The sequence below is a fragment of the Amphiura filiformis genome, chromosome 16 (genome assembly GCF_039555335.1).
Source record: "Amphiura filiformis chromosome 16, Afil_fr2py, whole genome shotgun sequence".
NCBI lineage: Eukaryota > Metazoa > Echinodermata > Ophiuroidea > Amphilepidida > Amphiuridae > Amphiura > Amphiura filiformis.
The window spans coordinates 5,064,506-5,088,377 of NC_092643.1; the positions used below are offsets into that span (position 1 = coordinate 5,064,506).

Sequence of the window (23,872 nt, forward strand, 5' to 3'; positions counted from 1 at the left end):
ATAGCACTATGAGGCTCCTCACATATCAGGCCACACATCCTACCTTTGTATAACACACCTAGGCAGAGCAAACCTCTGATGCTTGTCATCAGGAGATGCTGAAAGACTTGCTGCCTCATCAAACAATAATAGCACTATGAGGCTCCTCACATATCAGGCCACACATCTTACCTTTGTATAACACACCTAGGCAGAGCAAACCTCTGATGCTTGTCATCAGGAGATGCTGACAGACTTGCCGCCTCGTCAAACAATAATAACACCATGAGATGAGCTGCTTGATATTTAACTCTGGAATCTGACTTGCATAGTAAGGTACCTATATCAATAGTAATAAATAATACAAAGACATTTAATAGAAAGTATTGATTTTTTTAATAAACAAACAAACAAATGATAGAAGTTTGAAAATAGTTGTTGACAAGCACCAACAAATCCATATATGAAAAGCAATTCATCATGGATTTAAAGTTGCTGCCATTGAAATAGGATCTTGTCATTTTCCATGAAAATTCCCCACTATAGGTAAAATAAGTAATTCTTGGCCAAGCTGGAACAATTGGAACGGTACAGTAGAAAGCATGCACGTGCCTTACATTGCGTACACACTTAGTGCGGTACATGGACGCAACACGTATGTTCGAGCTTGACCAAGAATTACTTTACTTTATTATTTTTATTATAAATATTTTACCTATAACAATGGATGCTATACCATATTACCACTTTTGATCACACTGCAGCATGTGTGCTATGTTGTGTCAAGAGTCTCTGTCATCAACAAACTCTTTCACCGTAGCAGCTCTGACAGTCACTGTCATCTTCACCACAACAGTCAACATAAACATCAATCTTGAAACAGGTTCATCAGGTTGGGTAAATAAACAATTGATTTGTCAAAACCAACTGAAGAAACTTACTTTCTTGTTGACAGTTTCGTCAGTGATCCACTGACTTTTGCGAAGCTTGTTGTTGTGATGATCCAACACCTGATGACTAATGTGAAGTTAATGTCACTTCCGGTAGTGATATTAGTCTTGCTAGCAGTCTCCAACAGTGAAGCAAACATGTGACTTGGATTGTAGACCCCCTCATCTCTGTTCATAGCTCCTCGCTCCCTCTTTCTGATCTGAATTGATCCATCATGTTTTGTCATCAGAGTTGTCAGGGACCACCTCAACAATTGCCTCACATATGGAATCAGTTACCTATCACCGTTCAGGCATGAAAATATCACCACCTTCAAGACCCACCTCTTCCCCACTGTGTAGCTCTGTTCCCTTTCTTGTCTTTCCTCTTTCATTAATTAGCCTGCTCTGTGAAAGGCACTTTAAAGTTTATTTCTTTATTTTATTACTTACATCTGAGTATAAGATAGTAGATGTCAGATTGATGAGCCAGTTGATGTCTGAGAGAAGAGTCTTCATGTAGAACATGCCTCAATATTGACACACAAGCTGGTATTAAGGTTGCCATGGCAGCCTATTCATAAGAAAAAAGAAAGGATGAAATAGACTAAACTTTGATTCACCTCCAGGTTGGTAGTGACACAGGTGTGGATTTTGATGGTTGCAATTGTGAGCATAAAGTTAATCATGCAGAGTGTACACGCAAGCATACAAAAGCAGTAACCTGCGCCTGAAATTTGATACATATTTTGCAACAAACTGTACAGGATCCTATCACAATGGCATACAAAGACAAATGCACATCTGAAGATACACGAAAGTCAGCTACTAAGTTGTTGGCATATATTTTCTTTTGCCTGTCACTTTTGAGATGCTTTGTTTTTCAGTTGTCACTAACATGCATGAATTTCACAATGATATGCACAGTTGGTAGGCAACAAAGGATGCAGTCTTATTATTCATGCTTCATGATATCTTTTGCTTCCACTTACTATAGTCTGTCTGATCTCAAGTTCAGAGTAATACCATTTTGGATTTCGCAATAACAGATTTGAATCGTGCACGTTAACCAAATTCCATGGCGCATACACACAAGAAGCGCGATTTGTCTGTACGTACACTAGCGAGGCGACAGCGTAAACGCACTGATTCTAATCTGCCACTACGAAATCCAACATGGCGTTATTCTCAACTTGAGACACACTACAGACTAAATCATCCATACCTGTTTACTGGATGCAGAGTTCACAGCTTCCTTCAGGTATCCCAAGGTTTTCTCCATTCCATCGCTAGATATGAAGGCTTTGTGTAGGGTCACATCTAAGGTAAGGATAATTTAAAGCACAATACAGTGGCCAGTTATTATAATTTCATTTTTGTTTTATGGTAACACTTTATGTATCCCCTCAGGGAACAAACCAAAAATAGAAGATGCTGTATGAACAAAACTGATGTCATTATAAAACGTAATTTTTGACCCACTTTTGTTTCGATAATACACATGTGAAGGAAGGGAGGACATCAGCTTTGAAATGAAACTCGTTATGTTTATTATGGCTTCATCAATCTTTTTGCTTGTTCCCTTTTCACTTGTTCCACACTTATTTTTGTTTTTACTTTTTATGTATGCTGTGCTCTGTAAAGCTCACCGACGCTTCTGTATAATGCGCTTTATAAATCTTTTTATTATTATTTATTAATAATATTATTATTAAGTAGATCCTTGTCAATTGAATGTGGGATTAAAAGTCCGAATTGGGCTATTTGATGATCACTTTCAGCAGCTTACAAAGTCGCTGAGAATGACATAGACGCTTAATGATGAAGTACCTGCTTCATGCTTTTGTCACCATAAGACAAGACTATAATAACACTCTTCTTGCTGGTCTGCCTTTAAAGGACATATATATCCAAACTTCAAAGAATACACAATTCTGTGGTATATCTCACCTCTCTAGCCTGACCAAAAGCGACAAATCATATGACTCCTGTTCTTCACAACAGGATCATTTTCAAACTACTTCTGCTCACTTACTAAATTCTCAGTGGCATGGAACCAGATAACTCTCTCCACCCATATGTTCCATCTAGGTCTTTGCGCACATCATCCAAAGATCTCCTCCATCTAGCCATCATTGCCCCCATCACCTTTCAGACAGCTTATTATGATTTTGTTAATTTGTTGCATTGCATTGTTATTGCATTGTTTGCTGTAACTGTCAGCCCATTGTGATGTTTTTCAAACATTTTTGCACTTCATAAGAAATGATTAGGTACGTATAAACATGTATCTTAATTTGCAAGCTAAAAAGAGCCAATGAAATTTTAAAATGGTGTATCCTTAGCATGATGGCCTACTGGAAGAATTGGCGATTGTGCCACAAGGGAGTCTTAGAATTGGCAGATAGTGAAATTGACAGTGATGAATGATCATGAATCACATGGAGATGATAGCAAGATCAACTTAGAAGTGTCATCAAATTGCAGTGAAGAATTGGATATAAACAAGGATGATGTTGATTGCACTGAGGATGATAATGGCACTACGTGTACCAATAATGATGAGGCCAAAAAAAAAAAAAGGTTTGTCTCAAAGCTCACGAGAAATTTAAAAACAAATGCGAAATGCGAATTTTTTTTAATTTTTTATTCCCAACTTTTTTCATGGTATTTTGAGTAAAAGTCTGATTTTCATCGATTTTTCTGGAAAAAACTATAAATTTTTTTTTTTTTTTGAAATAAAAAAAAAATTTGGCAAGCTTTGAGACAAACCTTTTTTTTTTTTTTGGCCTGATAGAGACAGTGCAAAGGGCAATGATCCACACAGGGTAGAGGTACAATGTAGAGCATGGCAATGCAGATAATGATGCAGACAGTGCAGAGGACGATGAAACAGACAGTGTGTATAACAATATGCTTCGCGAGCATTCCAGCCACACAATTTCTTATGGAAGGAGTTTCTCAGTAATTGCACCCAAGTTATGGAACAGTGTATACGTGATATTTTTTTATTTGGGGTAAAAGGTCATAAAGGGGTCACTTCCGGTCTGAGACAGAAAACCCTTCAAAATGCCCTTTCTGCCACAAATAACATGGCAAAGTGATGCCACGTGCACACATATGTTGACATTATTGTATTTTTTTTCCAATAATTATGATTTGTATGTGCGTGGTCTGCTGAGTTGAGAGCGCTGCATCTTAAGTGACAGTGCTCTTTTGTGCTTTCAGTGTTCCCCGGCAGCTCAGTAGACCCAATTTGTTGTTTTGTCTCAATTTTGTTGTTAATTGTCAGATGAATAAAAAAAATAAATAAAAAAAAACAGTCTTCCTTCTTATATCAAAGACTCCGGTGCAATTTACCAATTCAAAACATGTATCAAAACTCATCTTTTCAATCAGGCTTACAGCTTATACTAGTTCTTCCTCCTTCTCAGCATCCAGTTGTCTAGGGCTTAATTTTAGTTTAAGTCTTCAGCTTCGTTTGCATGGTAGGACAGAATACCTGTTTCAGGTACTTCTGTAGGGTAGAGACACCTGAGTCTGGGAATAATCGAGACTGCACTGATGCCGCTGAGGGGTACATACACACAGATCTCCTCGGCAGGCGACCAGGTGTATCCCCATATGATTCAGTATGGGTGGCAACTGGACTAAATGCTGAAACCTTTCCTTTGAACTGCCGACGAACCATGCTATGTTTTATCTGATTATTATGTACTCTATGATTGATTCTTGTGTTTTAATGATTGCAGCATGTGTATATTTTTGCTGATTTTAGTCGTTTTAGCTTTATGTGTTAGTTGGTCCAGCATTATTTGTGTATTATTATTATGATTGCTGGTTTTTATCCTGTTGTAGATTAAGATTATGCATTTGATAGTTTTATGCTTTTGTAGTTTTTAAGATAATTGTAGTTTACTGTATTTTTCCTTTTGTACAGCGCCTTTCCCAGGAACTGCCTTTTGAGGAGAGTGATAGCAATCACTCTCTACTGCTCTCCTTAAATCTGATATAGGAGAGTGATTTTTAGCTCTCCTTATTTGACTATTCTCTCCTTACACTCTATTGTAAGTGCTCTAAACAACTCTCCTTGAAGGCTCCGGAAGAGCTATTTAATGCTCTCCTGCAAATTCCAAAATACAGTCCCTGCTTTCCATTATTATTATTAATATTATTACAGATATTGATGATGATGACGGAGAGGATGATGTTCTTCCAGGAACCCCTGATGAGCTATATTCATCAGGTTCTGATTATCTTATTGATGAGCCAGATAATGAGGCAGATATTCTAGCCCTAGATCAAGAACTAGCAAAATGGGCAGCAGCCAAAAATAAAGTACACAAGGATGTATTAACAAAATACTGGACATAATGAGAAAGCTCCTACCAAAAGACGCATGGACGCCATATAGAAACAATAGAGAAGTGTGATGGGACATATTAATATATGAATATCACATCTGGTATTCTAAGAATTTTGGCACAACGTGAAAGCTACCGTCAGAACAACCACTCTATAGGATTGTTTGTTATTGTTGATGGCATGCCCCTTCACAAAGGGAGATTGCTTCACGTTCAGGAGATTGCTTTACTCTAATTATGAACTGAACTTTGCCTAAATTTTGCATTTGGTTATTACTTTGTCAATTATACTTGCTTTGAATGTTTAATTGATATTTTATCACTTTTTCATAGCTTTTATACTTGTTTTGTATTTTCAATTTACTTTTAATATCCTTAATGATGTAATGTAACATGTAAATTTGTGTAGCAACACGGCCCCAGGGAAGACCAGCTCAAGGGCTGATCTGGGATTTCCTGTGTATAATCAAATTGAAATGAAAATGAAAAGGGTCACAACAACTGTGGCTTATACTCTGCTGTTTTGGCAACTTTCAACAATTTGTGGTTGCACTGTATTGCGGTCGAAGTAAGCCAGTATCTGCCAGCGACTTTCTGAAAGACTTCTTGAAAGAATACAAACAGCTAAACGAGAATGGTCTAGAGTATTTCCTTTTGCATTTTGCACAGTTAATTTGTGGCCTTTGCTCTCCTGTTTCCGTATTCTGTGCAGACTGCATTTTGGGTGTTGTTGTATTTTTCATTTATCTTAAATTATCTTGTGATTATCTTGTTTTTCATTTGTTTTTTATATGTTATCTCATAATCTGTACTGTTTTATTTTGTTATTATATTTCATCTGAACTTTTATATTTTGTTTTAATATTGTTCAGCGCTTTGTGATCTTTTTGATGTAATGCGCTATATAAAAATAAAGTATTATTATTATTAGTAGTAGTATGAAGGGAAACAATAGTATGTTTCAATTACAGCTTTTGTCTGTGATGCTCAAGCATGAGCCTTCTTGAAATACACCATACAGCATAAAGGCTATTATTTGTGTGAACAATGTGACATCCAAGGCAAATTTTATGGATGTGTTGTGTACCACAATAATGGTGACGAGTGCTGCCATAGAACTGACCACGGATTTGGCAGGAGGGCCTACAAAAACCACCAAACAGGGAAGTCACCGCTACCAGATGCTGGAATTAACTGCATCACTGAATTTTTTTAGGCTTTTTTTTTTAATATGGCCAAAGTTCTCCTCAAGATCTTTGTCAAAAGATGCCCCAGTATCTATGGGAAAACTTTCACAGTCTACAACGTGCATGGTCTTGTTCATCTTCATGAAGACGCTGAACAAGTTGGAACGTCTCTCAACAAGCTTTCAGCATTCCAGTTTGAGAACTATCTGCAAACTCTGAAGAGGTTCATTATGAAGGTTGGTAATCCAGTTGCCCAGGTTGCCAAGCGCTACTTGGATCTTGAGGCAACAAATTACCAGGTACCCACAAGCACAACATACAGTGTAGTCAAACCAACCAACAGAGAAGGATGTTTTCTCTTGGAAAGTATTTATTTTTGTTGATGTGTTTATATGATGAAGATTGTCTGTCAAAAACATCCCCTGGGGTAAACATGCCTATTCTCAATCACTTAGTGTATTGAACAACCAAAGCAGCCAAAAATAAATGTACTTGATAATGTATTAACAAAATACTGGCGATAATGAGAAGGCACGGTCATCGACTAACAAAAGATGCACGGACACCATATGGAAACAATATAGAAGTGTGGTGGGACATATTATTATATGAGTATCACATCTGGCATTCTAAGAATTTTGGCTCAACGTGAAAGCTACCGTTAGAACAGAGAACTATCTGCAAACTATTTCCAAAAGAACTGGCATAATAAAACGTATAAAATATTTCCTTCCATACAAAACCACTGTAATGTTATCCAATGCTCTTGTTATTCCCCACTTTGATTATGGAAGCATGGTCTGGTCCAATTTTAGTGTAGAGTACCATAATAGGCTTCAGGTACTTCATAATAATTTAGCTAGAATAATTCTCTCAGCAGATATAAGGACACCAACTAATGATTTAATGAATACATTGCAGTGGGTTAAACTTGATCAAAGATGGCATGATACTCTATTAATGACTGTTTTCAAATGTTTAAAGAATGAATATCCATCATACTTATCTTCTCAATTTGATTTTGTTCATGATAACCATAATCATATAACTAGAAATCATACTTCTAATACATTGATTGTACCAAAATTTAAATCAAATTCAGTTCAACGTACTTTTCATGTCAGGGCAGCCTATGCATGGAATTCTTTGCCACCGACAGTAAGAGCTCAGATGGAAAATATGACATTAGGCCAATTTCAATCAAAAATTAAAGAAATTTAGGCCTGTCTTTATCTATATTTTATTCATTTACTTGCTTGATTTTTGTATATAAATATAATTATTGTATTTCTGTATTTTGAATCATGGTATTTATTATTATCTTGTAGTTGATGATACCATTATACTTATTTGTAATATATTGTAAATACTGTATGATACTTTGTAAATATTGTGTATCGTAATATATTTTGTTGCTATATAACATGTATCAATGAGGGCCTGCTTGAAAAGCAGTGCTTGTCACTGAAGCAGTATAACCCTCAATAAAGAAAGAATAAATAATAAATAATAATAATATTGTTGATGGCATGCCACTTCACAAAGGGAGATTGCTTCACGTTCAGGAGATTGCTTTAATGTAATTATGAACTGAACTTTACCCAAATTTTGCATTTGGTTATTACTTTGTCAATTATACTTGCTTTGTATGTTTAATTTATATTTTATCACTTTGTCATTTATAGCTTTTATACTTGTTTTGTATTTTCAATTTACTTTTTAATATCCTTAATGATGTAATGTAACATGTAAATTTGTGTAGCAACACAGCCCCAGGGAAGACCAGCTCAAGGGCTGATCTGGGATTTCCTGTGTATAATCAAACTGAAATGAAAATGAAAAGGATCACAACAACTGTGGCTTATACTCTGCTGTTTTGGCAACTTTCAACAATTTGTGGTTGCACTGTATTGCGGTCGAAGTAAGCCAGTATCTGCCAGCGACTTTCTGAAAGACTTCTTGGAAGAATACAAACAGCTAAACGAGAATGGTCTAGAGTATGAAGGGAAACAATACGATGTTTCAATTACAGCTTTTGTCTGTGATGCCCAAGCAAGAGCCTTCTTGAAATACACCATACAGCATAATGGCTATTATTCATGTGAACAATGTGACATCCAAGGCAAATTTTATGGACGCGTTGTGTACCACAGTATTGGTGATGAGTGCTGCCATAGAACTGACCACGGATTTGGCAGGAGGGCCTACAAAAACCACCAAACAGGGAAGTCACCGCTACCAGATGCTGGAATTAATTGCATCACTGAATTTCCTCTAGACTACATACATCTGGTATGTTTGGGCATTGTCAAAAGAATACTCACATATCTGAGAAGTGGCCCACCCACCCGCAGGTTGACTTTCAATAATATCAGCAGAATATCTAACAGATTACTATGTATGAAGATGCTTCACAACAACCATGATCTCTGAATGAAGTGGATAGATCGAAAGACACAGAGTTTAGACAATTTCTTTTGTACACAGACCCAGTGGTACTCCGTGGTGAAGTTTCATCTACATTCTACAAGCATTTCATGATGCTGTCCACTGCATTAAAACTTCTTAAGACAAACAACGCCAGATGTAATAGCTTGTATTAGGATGTGTGTGACACCACTGCCCACGTGCTTTTAATCTTATGTATTTTATGTATAGGCTTTTAAACTTATGTATTTTATGTATAGGCTTTTAAATTGCCTCTTTTAATTTGTCTTGATTTTGATTTTAATAACTATGTTGTACATATTCTTGTGTTTTTAAAATGTATTTATATGTATTGTATAATGCTTGTATATGCATTGTGATCGCTTGAAATCTTCATGAAGATGCTGAACAATTTGGAACGTCTCTCAACAAGCTTTCAACATTCCAGTTCGGGAACTATCTGCAAACTCTGAAGAGGTTCGTTAGGAAAGCTGGTAATCCAGTTGCCCAGGTTGCCAAGCGCTACTCAGAACCTGAGGCAACCAGCTACCAGATACCCACAAACACAACATACAATGTAGTCAAACCAACCAACAGCAATGGATTCTTCTCTCGGAAAGTAACGAATATGCCCTTGTGAAGGAGATAAAGGCTATGCATAGTGTGAGCTTATCAGTCACATGACGCACTATCTGCATCTTTGCAGTGATGAAGTAAAGTTAATCAATGAGAAAATAGCAAATTGACAACTTGTCAGTGATGTTATGTCGGTGACTCCATTTATCTTGTGCAATTATTACTCTTCATGGCATCGGATTTATCACAGATTAAAGTTAACCAATGAGAAAATCGACAACCTGATTTATCCACAGGGGTGCTTGGACCAAAAAAAGAGGGTCTTTCCGTGACTGTGCTGGGGAACGTTTGTGTTTGACGAAAAAAGCATAAGAGGACTTGATTCTCAATTCAGGCCGCATCCTTCTTTTCACATACCAGCAGGGATTGGAACGCTCTAGAGAAGGACCCAGGAGACTTCACTTTGCTCAATGCCTTCAAGGCAGCATTGATCGAAGACTCCATATCATGTAACCAGCAGGCATTCATCTTTTTATCGCACATCACCACTGTATACTTTTGTACCTGATTTAGTCTAGTCATATAATTCTTCACATCAGGTACATACATCTGCATGGTGATATTCCTCAACTATATTGAAGCTCACACTTTATACGAAAGGAAAATAATGGCTAAGAAGAGTCAGAATGTGGCAACACCAATCAGCACCGTCTACTTCTGTCACTTCTGCTGTAGTACCACATATATCATATTGAGAGCAATTGATTAATTGTTTTACAGTATTTTAGAATAGGTTACTTTTTATGGAGTTTTACTCCACTTTTGTATTGCATAATGTAAAATGTTTGTAGTATATGTTTATTGTTTAGTAAACATTGTTTTACTTTTATTTATTTATTTATTTATTTATATATTTTTGTATTCATTATTTATCAGCTTGTAACATTTCTAGCCAGGTTCTTAGATTGTGATATTCACCGGCGTGTCCAGGATCTTTCAGAGGTATGCGGGGGGCTTAATGGCTAAAATCGCCAAAAAACAGCTGATTTTACATGACTTTTAACAAAGTGCGGGGGGCTTCAGCGCCCAAAGCCCCCCTGGACGTGCCACTGATATTTGCCATCGTCTCTATATGATTGATTAGGCATATATCAACACGTAACCACACAAGAAAGATGAGTGGATTATGAAGGAGGAAAGAATTGATTCATACAGGCATAGTTTTTATCCCAGCACCATACCAATAGGGAACCAGTTACCAGCATCTGTAGTCATGTCATCATCAACACAGACCTTCAGTAAGAAGATCCAGGAGAAAATCTACAGTGAACAACCTGAGCTGTACACGGGCTCAGTAGTGTCAGCAGCTGTTTCCACCAACTAGTCCAGCACCAAGTCTTCAATGTTACATGTATGTACCCTCAGTTATTTTTTCTTTGTTCTTCAACCATCGTCTTCAAGTATTCTTTTTAGTTGATCACCACGTCAGTATTTGATAGGAGCGACCGGAGTGATTATGTTTGTCCTGCATCAGATGTGATGTTTTGCATCGCTGGGCGCGATACCTGAAATGGTCTGCCCACAGAAATCCAGTAGAAGTAGAAGAAGACATACAAAAGGGAGTACTGCACATCATAACAACATTGACATCCATGCAAATCCAGATGAATAAACTGAAGTGTTGAAAAACTCTATATTCTGAAAGTGATCAGCAAGAAAGTGGTCCCAGAAACAGTTTTCAGGCACACATGGACAAACCCCACTGACCACAACTACAGCTACATGTGGCAGACCAATTTAAGGTCGAGACACCTAGCAACTTGCACCCCAAAAGTTCCATTTACATGTATACCCATCAGTAATGTCATTCTACCCACTCCTGGTAATTAACAAACAAAGAAACAGTGCATGCCACCACTTACTTTACACGTTGGTTCTGACACCATTCACCCATCTGAGACGGTACGGAATCTTGGAGTCATCTTCGACACTCACATGACAATGACATCCCACATATCATCCATCTGTAGCAGTTTGAACACACATCTCAGGAATATCACTCGCATCCGTCGTTACCTGGACTTTGACACCTGTAATCACATAATTCGCTCTCTGTCACGCGTTGATTACGGCAATGCTCGTCTTTTGGGAGCAAGACAAGCCGATATTGCCAGACTTCAATGTCTGCAAAACTGGTCTGCTAAACTGATCTTTTGTGCCACCAAATATGACCATGCATCCCCCTTTTCCCAACAACTTCATTGGCTGCCAGTCAAGGAGCGGATAGCTTTTAAGATCTTGCTGTGTGTGTTTAAGGCCATCAATGATATTGCACCAGTCTATTTGTCATCCCTCCTGACTTTGTACTCTCATGCCCGCTCATCCACCGACGTCACTCGCCTTGAAGTACCAAAAACAAACAGCAGAACTCTCAAATCAGCCGCTGACAAGACATTCTTTTTTACAGCACCATCCATGTGGAACAGCCTGCGTCAAACCATAAGATCCTCCAGCTCACGTCCGGTCTTCAAAAAGGGCCTCAAATCCCACCTTTTTCCACAATTATAGTTCTTGCATCGTTTCATGATGCTTGTTTGTTGCTTCATTTAACTTATTGTTGTTGTGTTTTTCTTGTTTATTATTTTAATGCACCGTGATCACCTGAAATGGCTCTTTATAAAAGCCTGTGTATTAAGGCTGAAATGATTCTCATGGCCTGTATCATGCTATCAAGCATAAAGAACTTACTATGTTTTAATGTTAACAATTTAAAAAACCACAAATGAAGCAGCTGTAACAATAAGTAAGCAGATTCAAACAGATGTGACAAAAAAGTAGATGCATTGGTGTTATGGGTGTTAGGGTTAAGGCTCTCTTCTGAGCCACATTTTGGAAGACAAACTTTGCAGAAACCCTATGACACAATTGCACATGTAGCAAATAGTTGTATGCAAATAAAAGTCCAGGTCAGTTGGGTTACACCAACCAATAAAAATTATAACCAAGTTTCATGACATTTGTTTTATCTTTGGTAATTATGCCTACCTTGCAACATGATTGCTATTTGTTCAGCAGCTGATTTTTTCAGACTTGGCTCAGTCTCTGATGAACTGTAGATATTGTAAACTTTTACAAGTCCATCAACCTGGGATTATAAAATGTACAACATATTTGAATTAACAAAAAACAGTTAACTACTAATTAATAAATAAACAAACTGTTTCCATTCTGAAAATCATAGGCCATGACACCAACTAGGTTGTGTGTCCTAAAAACTCACAACTTTCCTAGCGGATTTTAAGTTTTTCCACTTTCAAAAAAAAACCATACCATTTTGATATCTACAAGCATGTATGTCTCTAAGTGAGGTTTTTTAATGAAAGAGAGGAAAGGAAGAGCTCCTCCACAAAGACATTATTTGGAGTTTGAGCAAACATGTATTATTATCAGACCAATCTATTGTAATGTTTTTGTGAAGGGTATCTGCCTTTTGTCTCTTTCATAAAAACCCACATTTAGAGGATTCTTACCTGGAATACAGATCTTTCCCTGCTATCATCCAAGACAACAGGATACTCCATGAGGTATAGATCTGACATGTCTGTCAATACTGGATTAGATACAGAGGGAAGTTTTCTGCCTCTGTCTGGGTCTTGAGTTAGATGCCATAGTACACATCTTGCTGCTTCATGTCTGACACTAAAAGGGAGAAAGAAAACAGAGGTAGAGATCTGACATGTCAGTCAATACTGGATTAGATACAGATGGCAGTTTTCTGCCTTTGTCTGGTTCTTGAGTTAGATGCCATAGTACACATCTTGCTGCTTCATGTCTGACACTAAAAGGGAGAAAGAAAACAGAGGTAGAGATCTGACATGTCAGTCAATACTGGATTAGATACAGAGGGCAAGTTTTCTGCCTCTGTCTGGGTCTTGAGTTAGATGCCATAGTACACATCTTGCTGCTTCATGTCTGACACTAAAAGGGAGAAAGAAAACAGAGGTAGAGATCTGACATGTCAGTCAATACTGGATTAGATACAGAGGGGAGTTTTCTGCCTCTGTCTGGGTCTTGAGTTAGATGCCATAGTACACATCTTGCTGCTTCATGTCTGACACTAAAAGGGAGAAAGAAAACAGAGGTAGAGATCTGACATGTCAGTCAATACTGGATTAGATACATAGGCGTGTTTGCCGCCTTTGTCTGGGTCTTGAGTTAGATGCCATAGTACACATCTTGCTGCTTCATGTCTGACACTAAAAGGGAGAAAGAAAACAGAGGTAGAGATCTGACATGTCAGTCAATACTGGATTAGATACAGAGGGAGTTTTCTGCCTCTGTCTGGGTCTTGAGTTAGATGCCATAGTACACATCTTGCTGCTTCATGTCTGACACTAAAAGGAGAAAGAAAACAGAGGTAGAGATCTGACATGTCAGTCAATACTGGATTAGATACAGAGGGGAGTTTTCTGCCTCTGTCTGGGTCTTGAGTTAGATGCCATAGTACACATCTTGCTGCTTCATGTCTGACACTAAAAGGAGAAAGAAAACAGAGGTAGAGATCTGACATGTCAGTCAATACTGGATTAGATACAGAGGGAGTTTTCTGCCTCTGTCTGGGTCTTGAGTTAGATGCCATAGTACACATCTTGCTGCTTCATGTCTGACACTAAAAGGGAGAAAGAAAACAGAGGTAGAGATCTGACATGTCAGTCAATACTGGATTAGATACAGAGGGGAGTTTTCTGCCTCTGTCTGGGTCTTGAGTTAGATGCCATAGTACACATCTTGCTGCTTCATGTCTGACACTAAAAGGGAGAAAGAAAACAGAGGTAGAGATCTGACATGTCAGTCAATACTGGATTAGATACAGAGGGAGTTTTCTGCCTCTGTCTGGGTCTTGAGTTAGATGCCATAGTACACATCTTGCTGCTTCATGTCTGACACTAAAAGGGAGAAAGAAAACACAATACCAACAACTGTTAAATTAGGGTCTGTTAGGTATTTCCTTTAAGATCCATTACACAGATTCAGCTCTTTCATGTCTGTCTTGATAAAACAATAATACTAGAAGGATTATTCTTCTTCGTTCCTGATTGCGTAGGTACCGACAGAATATTAAATTGCATTTACAGCAACTTATCCTGGAACCTAGGATTGAGTACAGATATCAGAACCAGGGATGGTCTGTTTTTGAATAGCTCTGACACTGCACAAAGGACCAACAGCTTTACATGATTTCCTAACCATGAGGCATCATACATACACTGCCTATATCTGCTCCGCAGCCGACTGATAATGATATAATATTGGATGGCTGAGCATGATACCATAACATATCGGATGAGTCGTAAAAATATCGGACGAGCCAACGGCGAGTTCGATATTTGTATGACGAATCCGATATGTTATGGTATCATGCGAAATAAGCCATCCAATATTATCATTATTAGGCTTTCTTAACTCCTAATAACCCTGAAAACATAATAATGATGATATCTGCACATGCTATGAGGGTGAGAAGAAATTCCACAATTATCTTCTGTAAAGTAATTGATGATGATCGCAGGATTTCCTACCTTTTAGGAACATTTTGAGAGAGGAAACTGTGCACACATCAATAAAAGTCCAAACTTATGCTCGGTTGAATTCATATAAATTTTGCACCAGACACGCATTATGAAATGTGCAACCAGCGTAGGTACTGAGCCAAACTGCGTGCATACCATTCTTTTTCTTCTTGGTTAAGTCGGTATCGACATATTATTAAACTGCAATATATCAACTTATCTTGTGATTCTGTATCAATCCAAGATGTTATGACTTCACCAATTATAAACAGAACAAAGCATTGATTCTTACCTTTCATCTTTACTGAAGAATAACCTTAATGCTCCTCTCAACTTTTCCAACTTTGGTAGAATGTGTGCATCATCTGATGCACTAGATGATACAAGGGGTGCTTCATAAAGACCCAAGATGCACCTGGATAATGTTGTCTCCCTGCTGGCAATACTCTACAATGAAAACAAAATATAATTTGAACTTGAACTGCAATGTTATTATGTTCTTAAGGCTAAAATATAGCATGTTTGTGTCCTGGTTTGTTTTAAAAACCAGAATGCAAGATGTGTTTTGTAGGGAGTAGTTGGCAAATTATTTTGGTTTGTTTCAGGATTCATGGCAATTGAAATAATAAAGTAAATTTAATAGAAATGTGTGCAAAAAGGGCCACTCAAAACCCTTCAAAATACACAAGCTTCCAGGGGTGCTGCCCATTGCATCCCAGCTAATATGTTGCCCCTGCACCCCACCAGGGAACACATTAGAATGCTTAATTGGTAAGTTCTCATGGATAGTGGTGCTTCAAGAGTTACAATCATTACAAAGTGGTGCTTCACTTACTTTAAATGTGTTTCCAATCTCAAATATTCAATTTCAAATACAAATTTTAGATTCCAATTTAACAAATCAGCATCCTTTACTTGTGTTTGGTCTGATGTACATCTTGCTAACATAACTGTGATACTTGCAATGATGGTACAATAGCCTGAATTGTCTCTTGCCATACTTGAGTGTGCATAAGCAGTTTGCCCTGTAGTAAGTGAAGGACTTAGCCTACATACCTGTAATATTGACAATGATGGTACAATAGCCTGAATTGTCTCTTGCCATACTTGAGTGTGCATAAGCAGTTTGCCCTGTAGTAAGTGAAGGACTTAGCCTACATACCTGTAATATTGGCAATGATGGTACAATAGCCTGAATTGTCTCTTGCCATACTTGAGTGTGCATAAGCAGTTTGCCCTGTAGTAAGTGAAGGACTTAGCCTACATACCTGTAATATTGGCAATGATGGTACAATAGCCTGAATTGTCTCTTGCCATACTTGAGTATGCATAAGCATTTTACCCTGTAATAAGTGAAGGACTAAGTCTACATACCTGTAATACTGGCAATGATGGTACAATAGCCTGAATTGCCTCTTGCCATACTTGAGTGTGCATAAGCAGTTTACCCCATAATAAGTGAAGGACTTAGTCTACATACCTGTAATACTGGCATTGATGGTACAATAGCCTGAATTGTCTCTTGCCATACTTGGGTGTGCATAAGCAGTTTACCCTGTAATAAGTGAAGGACTATATCACTAGCAAAGTTGCAAATCTGAAAAGGAAAAACACACAAAGGTCATAAATCATAATACTATTTACAGAATGTCCGTCCGTCCGCTATCGCGCCGCGCGGAGCGCTTTCGTTGAGTCTGCGCGCTATTGCGTTGCGCGGAACGCTTGCGCTGAGTTCGCGTGCGTGCGGATCGCTTTCGCCGAGTACCAATGGGCGCAGTGTGTGCAACTGAAAGCATTAGGCCTACCAGGTGCATCTCATATTTTAAACACATATTTCAATACGGAACGCGTGCATAGGCCTATTTCAGTAGAACATGACTATTTCCGGGGTCATCCAGAATGGTTAACATTCAAATAATCAGTTATATCGGATCCTCCTTGGAAGACGTAGACCTAGGCGCTAGGCCTATATCATAGTAGTTAAAAAGGTCAGGGCAGGTATATGGGTAACGGGTGGTGGGCAATTAGAGATAGGCCTATTACAAGAACTGCCCGACCCGAGAACCGCGAAATCTAGTTTATAATATTTTCAGTTTACATCATGCAGCAATTATTGATTTCCCATTAGGCTACTTCACCTTTTCTAGCTTGAGTAAAATCATGACATATTAAGCATCATTCACACTCAAAGAAAGTATTTATTTCACATTTTAGAATAACATCGGCCTCTTTTTTATTAATCCTGAGGTACTACTATTGCAAGTAAAGGCTAACACATAGCCTCATACACGATTGCATGCAAAATGAAATTGATTATGTAGTCCACAGTCGTTATGGTAGGAAACATGTCTGCAGGGCTTGTTTTGCAATATACATCAGGCTTTACATCCCTGATGTGGTTCTTGATGTAACTTACCTCTTTGTTGGCATCATTCAGTCCATAACAAGAAATTTCATAAAGAACACTGGGATCAGCCAAGAATCGGACATTCAATGATGCATCACTATGTGGCTTGGCTGCTTCCTCTACATTCACACATTTCTGAAAATTAAGCCAGGTCAAGGAGTATTTTATGGAGGCAAACAGATTTTATGTACAATGTATTGTGCCTAACTGCTCAATCAAATCTCACAAAATAACACCACTATCAAAAGATTCAAACTTATTTTCATAAATACTCAATTTAAAGATTACATGTGGCAGCTGACACACAATGATTGGTACACATCAGTTTGATGTTCATCAAAAAGCCTGCCTCTCCCAAATGCCACAACGGATCCTCTTATATTACTAGCAGGTATTTAGTATTATGACCTTTTCTAACATTAATCTGTAAATTAGGTGGATCTTTTGTTACATTTGATTTGAATGTAGCAGTCTTGGAATCACTGGAAACTGATGGGCACAATCATTTTGATACAAGCTTGTACCCTTAAAGGCAGGTCAAACTATACTTTTCTTAATCCTTAGTACCAGGGGAATTATATTTTGATGTGGTTTTTAACAAAATATGAGCAAATTTGAATTCAACCCCTAAATAAATTTTGAAAACCCTTTCCTGCTATCATGGAAAGAAATTAATTTGACTCCATATCCAGCACATCAAAATATACATACATACATACATACACTGGGCTTTTATATTGCACCATTTCATTTAGACCACAATGCATAATAACACAACAACAACATAATATTTACAAGCAAAAACAATTATCAACAATCTGAGTGAAAAAGTTACTATTGAAAGAAATGTGTTTTGAGACCTTTTTTAAAACTGTGTAATGAGCTGGAAGTTCTGTTACTGATGGGTAATTTATTCCATAAACCTGGTGCTGCGAGCGAAAAACATTTATCAGCGGCAGAGTTGAGAGATTTGTGAGAAAATGTGGGCTCTGTGAGGCGTGTGATATCTGATGATGAGCGAAGTCCAGGACGAGATTGACTGTACAATGTGAGACAAGATGATAAATAATCTGGTGCCAGTCTATTCAAGCTTTTGAAAACATAGACCAATATTTTGAAAATGATACGGTCCTTTACCGGAAGCCAATGAAGTTTTTGCAAAAGCTACACATGTGCCAATTTTGATGCTTCTCTGGAAAAATACACAATAGTTATGATAACCTACACCCTTCTGCAGAAGGTAGACCAAGACCAAGGCTGCAGACTGATATATAGGAATATGTACCTTTGAATAAAAAATCACACAAACCTTGATAATATTGGCACATGATTTATATGTCTCAACCCTGATATTCACTTCAGGGTGAGCCAAAAGTTTGAGTAGTGTTTTCCTTCCATCCATCAGTGTACTTTTGTTTGGATCTATCTCTGTATGCCTGCATCTGAAATGAGTTATCAAAAGGTTCATGACCAAAAAAATAAACAAACAAGAAAAACAAACAAGCAGGTAAAATGATCTTTTGAAGTTTGCAACATAGATTACATCCATTTCAGATTTTATCATGCTAAATATAAAAGAGAATAGCACTCTTAATATTTAAGAGCTCATGGCAACATAAAGCTATTTTAAGGCAGCTTCTTGACATATCCTAAGAATAGTGTAGGGTTTTTAAGGAAAATTGTTCAGCACACCTGTACGGAAATCTGTTGATTAATTTAAATTTTTTGTACTCAAAATTTTGTTCCATTTTTTTAAAGATATTTTCACACAAGACCTTTTTGTTGAAATGCAATATTCAATTCCTTACACTCTCTACAATGTGCTATTCCAGTTGAAATCCAACCCCCACACACAGGGAGTGTGAATTTCAAATGAGACTACCTGAATGGGTGACTCTATTTGAAATCTACACCCCCTGTGTGGGAGATTTAGGTCATATCTTCCACAGGGGGTGTATGGTTTTCAACTAGAATGGTCCAATAACTTAGATCACATATACTTTTACACAGCTACTTTGTCTTTTAAAATACATCCTAAAGAAGTCAAAACACTGAATTACTTTGTGGAGTGTGCCATTAAGTCAAAACTAGGTTGCTCATACTTACATTTGGGAATACACTTTGATGAATTGCTTCACAAACATTAAGTCTGGATGATATGGAAGTCCAGTGAGACTTACAGAAGCTAGGGGTAATAATTCTTCTTTCACCTGCTCAAAAAAAACAGAAAAGAAAGGCAGTTAGTAAGAGACAGAGAAAATGAAAAAGTGAAGGAAAGAGAGCTTGAAGGAGAAGGAGAAAAAAAGATGACAAGGAGAAACGAGGAGAAGAGAGAGAGAGAGAGAGAGAGGAGAGGAGTGACATAATTTCCACGGGTGGGTTTTAAAATTGGTTACTCCTTCATGTAATTATACACGAAATTAGGGTTAGGGTTAGTTTAGGGTTAGGATTAGGATTAGGGTTAGGATTAGGGTTAGGATTAGCTTACACGAAATAATTACATGAAGGATCGATCTAAAAATTGCATGTTTTCTGGGTTAGAAATTTGATTTTTGGAAAATTCTCCTATGAGTCTCACTTATTACGATTTGACATATATTTTTTTATATATTCGCAAGTTTTTTACAGATGTACTTACCATCTTAGCCTCCTTCAGGAATGATTGGCAACTTTCTAGTGACCTACACAGATCCATTGCTCTCCGGTAAACTTGGTATTTCTCACTCTCAAGTTTCTCAAGGTAGTCTTCGAGCGCAGTCCTTGCTTGTGGGATGCTGTACACTAAAGACTGGTCCATAACTAGTAGACTGATGCCTGAGATGAGACTATCAGGTACAATATCACGACACTGAAACAGAAAGAAAATCACTGTCAGTGATGGTTCTAGAAGGTGATTCATAACTATAAGGTAAAAGTTTATTATGGTGTTCTACCCCATCACAATTGCCTCTCTAAAATGTCTTCTATTCCAGTTATAAAATGTTTTAGCACATAGTAAGCACATATGCTAACTATCGAGTTTTTATGGTAGTATTAAGTATGCTCTCGATAAAGGTTTACAGCCATTTACTATAGAGACCCTTACCTTGCTCAGTGGTACCATGGCTTGTAACACTTGTAGTGTGAATGCAGCTAGTACTATGTATGCCATCTTATGATGTTGTATGGACAATGCTGATGCATCATCAACACTGCTGTGTTCATGATGGAATTCAATAGCTTCACCCAGACTCTCGAGACTCTCCAACAACTTCTCTGTCTACATGGGGTCAAATGTAAAAAATGTTTACATTTAGTATACAGTATAAAGATTTGGTCCATCAATTAGAGGTTAATAACTGCCCTTTGGTTATTTGAAAGGCATTGTTAAAAATCTAAACATTTTGCCTTTGGAACCGAATACGTTTTTGCCTTTCCAAAAATCAATCAGGCTAAAACAGTACGACCAATAACAGAAGTGCGAATCACAATCTGTCCAAATACGGCGGCCAGTGCTCTCGCAATTTGTTCAACAAACAATACAGCGAGCACAGAGGTTACTAATATTTACGTTGAGGGCGCGGAGGCCCACTGTCAAATATTAGTAACCACATTCAGTGTTTGCTTTTGGCAAATAAATAAAAATGATTGGATCGCATGTATCGCGTATATTAATGAGGTTATGATCCATATTTGCACAGATTGTGATTTGCACTTCTGTTATTGGTCATCCTGTTTTAGCCTGTTCGATTTTTGGAAAAGCAAAACATAAAAATTCTTTATTTTTGAGGAAAATTATGTGTTATTTTGTAAAGTGGAAGAGATGAAGGTTATGAATGAGGTTAATAACTTTGCATCGGTAATATGTCACGCATTGTGAAAAATCTAAACATCTTGCTTTGGACCTCGGAATATCCCTTGGATATCCCTTGGTTCCAAAGGCAAAATGTTTAGATTTTTCACAATGCCCTCCAAATAACCGATGCGCAGTTATTAACCTTTCAATAGTTACTAAAAAGGATGCAACCAACACTGAATTTAACCAAATGTTGCTAGGAATTCCACAATTTATCTTAAACTATTGGTAAATTTTATTTTCATTGTGGTTGGAGGAACATATTCACTAAATCATGTATACGATCAGCTACTGCAAGGAACAGAACACTCTGGAGATGAGAGTGGAAGTCTTCCAATCGGAAGATGAAACATCTAAAACGTGAGTAAATTATTGGAAAATAAAATTTACCAATAGTTTGATACCTAACAGTCCTGATGAACTTATTCAAGGAATAATTAAAATTATCTCTTCAATTTTCAGTTTTTTGATGAACGCTGTTGGATTTGGAATGGCTATAACTGTTCAATTTTAGTATTATTTTCAAATATCTTCTACAGGGGTTATGGATTTCAAATGGAATAGCCTGTAGTCCTTTATGTCAGATTTGATGAACATTCCGAAAACTAATTCTTACCAGATATCTTCCTGCGACACTTTTATCCTCCCATATATCCATTGTCATGGAAACCTGCATCAATTTGATGCTTTCCTCCAGTAGTTGCATCCCAGCCAACATCACCTCTGGGTTAGCTGTCTTCAACACAGGCAGTATCTTTGACATAGTCTCTACCACAAACTGAGGTAATGTTAGCTGAGAAAACTGCAAGGACAAGGCGTCCTCGCTGTCTGTCTCAGAGTCTGTGCCTAATGACGGGTCTGTGATGACTGGGCTTGAACCGCTGCATGTTAGATAAAAGATAAATGGATATTTGTAACTTACGGTTAACAGTGCATGATGAAGGAATACAATTAAGGATCCATACCTAATTACCAATGCGCAGCTATCCCTCATTTAATGGGAGCTTAAGCATTATAGCTTCAGTAAGCTGCAGCAATCTGAAGCTTGACTGGGGAAGGCTGCATGCATATAGGTACGGGCACTAAGCAAATGGTAAAAAATAGACTGTTCTTTCCTAATACATAAAGATAAATCAGACTAAAATTAGACAGAAATAATAAACATTAACTGACAGATAACTTAACCCTATTCTATGACCTAACAAAAGTGGTGTGGAGTAGGCCTGGCATTTTCGGGTAATTTTGTGCCCGGGTACCTGGCGCATTTTTCTGGCGGGTAATTGGGTACCCGAAATTGCAAAAAAAAAAAAAAAATTTTTGTTGTTGTTATTTTTGTTATTTATTTTTTCGGTTTTGTAGTGTCCCTGGACCTAGACCTAAATGCTAGTATTATTCATGGTTGAAAAAAAAAAAAAAAAATTTGCACGATATTTTGTGTTTTTAATATGAAAATTGATACTTTGTTTTCATGTCATACTCTATTAATGATATCAAAATGCATTGAATTTGAATGCAGCTTTTTTAGGTCAAACATGATGGCGCTATTCAGGCAGCTAGACGTAGTTTTAATTTTGTCTCACTTCGGTGTTTAAACTTTGCTTCATTTTACTGCATTTTAATCAAATTTGTGTCTTCAAATATATCGTTATTGTTGGGAAGCTACTGCATCATCCACCAGTGGTAGAATTGTTATGAATCTCGTCTTTGTTACTTTTGCTCACCGGACTTTAAGCTTACCTATATCTGACTGTATACCGTGAGTCTATATGGTCGAATCCAACGAAAAGTGTACACGGCATGTTCAGGGCCATAACTTAAAAGTATTAATCAATTGGCATTCGTTTTTGTATTGTGTTTATTCGCCTTGATCATACGCTTCAAGCGCCATATATAATAAGACCCCTTCTGTGAAAAACTTAGACACAGAGACCCCAAAACATGCTATTTTTACCCATTTTTTCAAAATATTTCTTACAGTATTTTTAAAAACATCTAGATCAGTTATGAAAAGAAGTCATTGGATTGAATCTAAATTGATTTCCTGAAAGGTGTGTATTCAAAGATTGCCTGTTCAATTTTTCACATATTTGTACATAATTATGAATTTTTTGGGATAATTTTTTTGAGTGGTATTTTTTTAATTACATTACCTACGAATACAATTTTTCATAGCACTAGATATATCTTTATAAAATGGAAATCACTAATAAATGCGCAATTGATACAAGCTTTGATATGTTCAATACTGAAATGCATTGCATTCGGACATCTTTATTATTGTGTTTAGCTGCCAGAAATTCTAAATGGCACAAAGGTAGGTTTGGTAAAAAATATGCATTACCTCCGAATACATGTTAAAAGCTGTGCCATTTCCACAAGGCGAGAGAATAGTAAACAATAGTTAAGCAATAGGTGCAGGGTAATACACTCTTTATTTCTACCAAGTTTCAATAACCTGCGTTTAAATATTTCTGAGATGTCAACAATAAAAGCAAGTATTCGTAGGTAAATCTCGGTAACCGAATGTTACCTCTTAATACACTTTGACATCATGACAGTATTGTGAAACACCGCCATTCATGCCAATGCCCATATTGG

General features: G+C 37.3%; 1 protein-coding gene across 1 annotated transcript in view; it reads right to left on the reverse strand.

Annotated features, from left to right (window-relative positions):
• The window catches only part of LOC140136461 (rotatin-like), a 166,819-nt gene that overhangs the window by 109,922 nt on the left and 33,025 nt on the right, over positions 1 to 23,872 (reverse strand). Inside the window, exons 9-23 of the mRNA XM_072158184.1 lie at positions 21,891 to 22,155; positions 20,525 to 20,698; positions 20,078 to 20,287; positions 19,546 to 19,649; positions 18,749 to 18,881; positions 17,449 to 17,574; positions 16,513 to 16,629; positions 15,868 to 16,088; positions 14,169 to 14,270; positions 13,770 to 13,994; positions 12,993 to 13,161; positions 12,508 to 12,607; positions 2,134 to 2,228; positions 1,362 to 1,482; positions 172 to 319 (exon numbers count right to left, since the gene is read on the reverse strand). Coding sequence (XP_072014285.1) covers positions 172 to 319; positions 1,362 to 1,482; positions 2,134 to 2,228; positions 12,508 to 12,607; positions 12,993 to 13,161; positions 13,770 to 13,994; positions 14,169 to 14,270; positions 15,868 to 16,088; positions 16,513 to 16,629; positions 17,449 to 17,574; positions 18,749 to 18,881; positions 19,546 to 19,649; positions 20,078 to 20,287; positions 20,525 to 20,698; positions 21,891 to 22,155 — 2,310 coding nt within the window. The remainder of the gene's footprint in view (positions 1 to 171; positions 320 to 1,361; positions 1,483 to 2,133; positions 2,229 to 12,507; positions 12,608 to 12,992; positions 13,162 to 13,769; positions 13,995 to 14,168; positions 14,271 to 15,867; positions 16,089 to 16,512; positions 16,630 to 17,448; positions 17,575 to 18,748; positions 18,882 to 19,545; positions 19,650 to 20,077; positions 20,288 to 20,524; positions 20,699 to 21,890; positions 22,156 to 23,872) is intronic.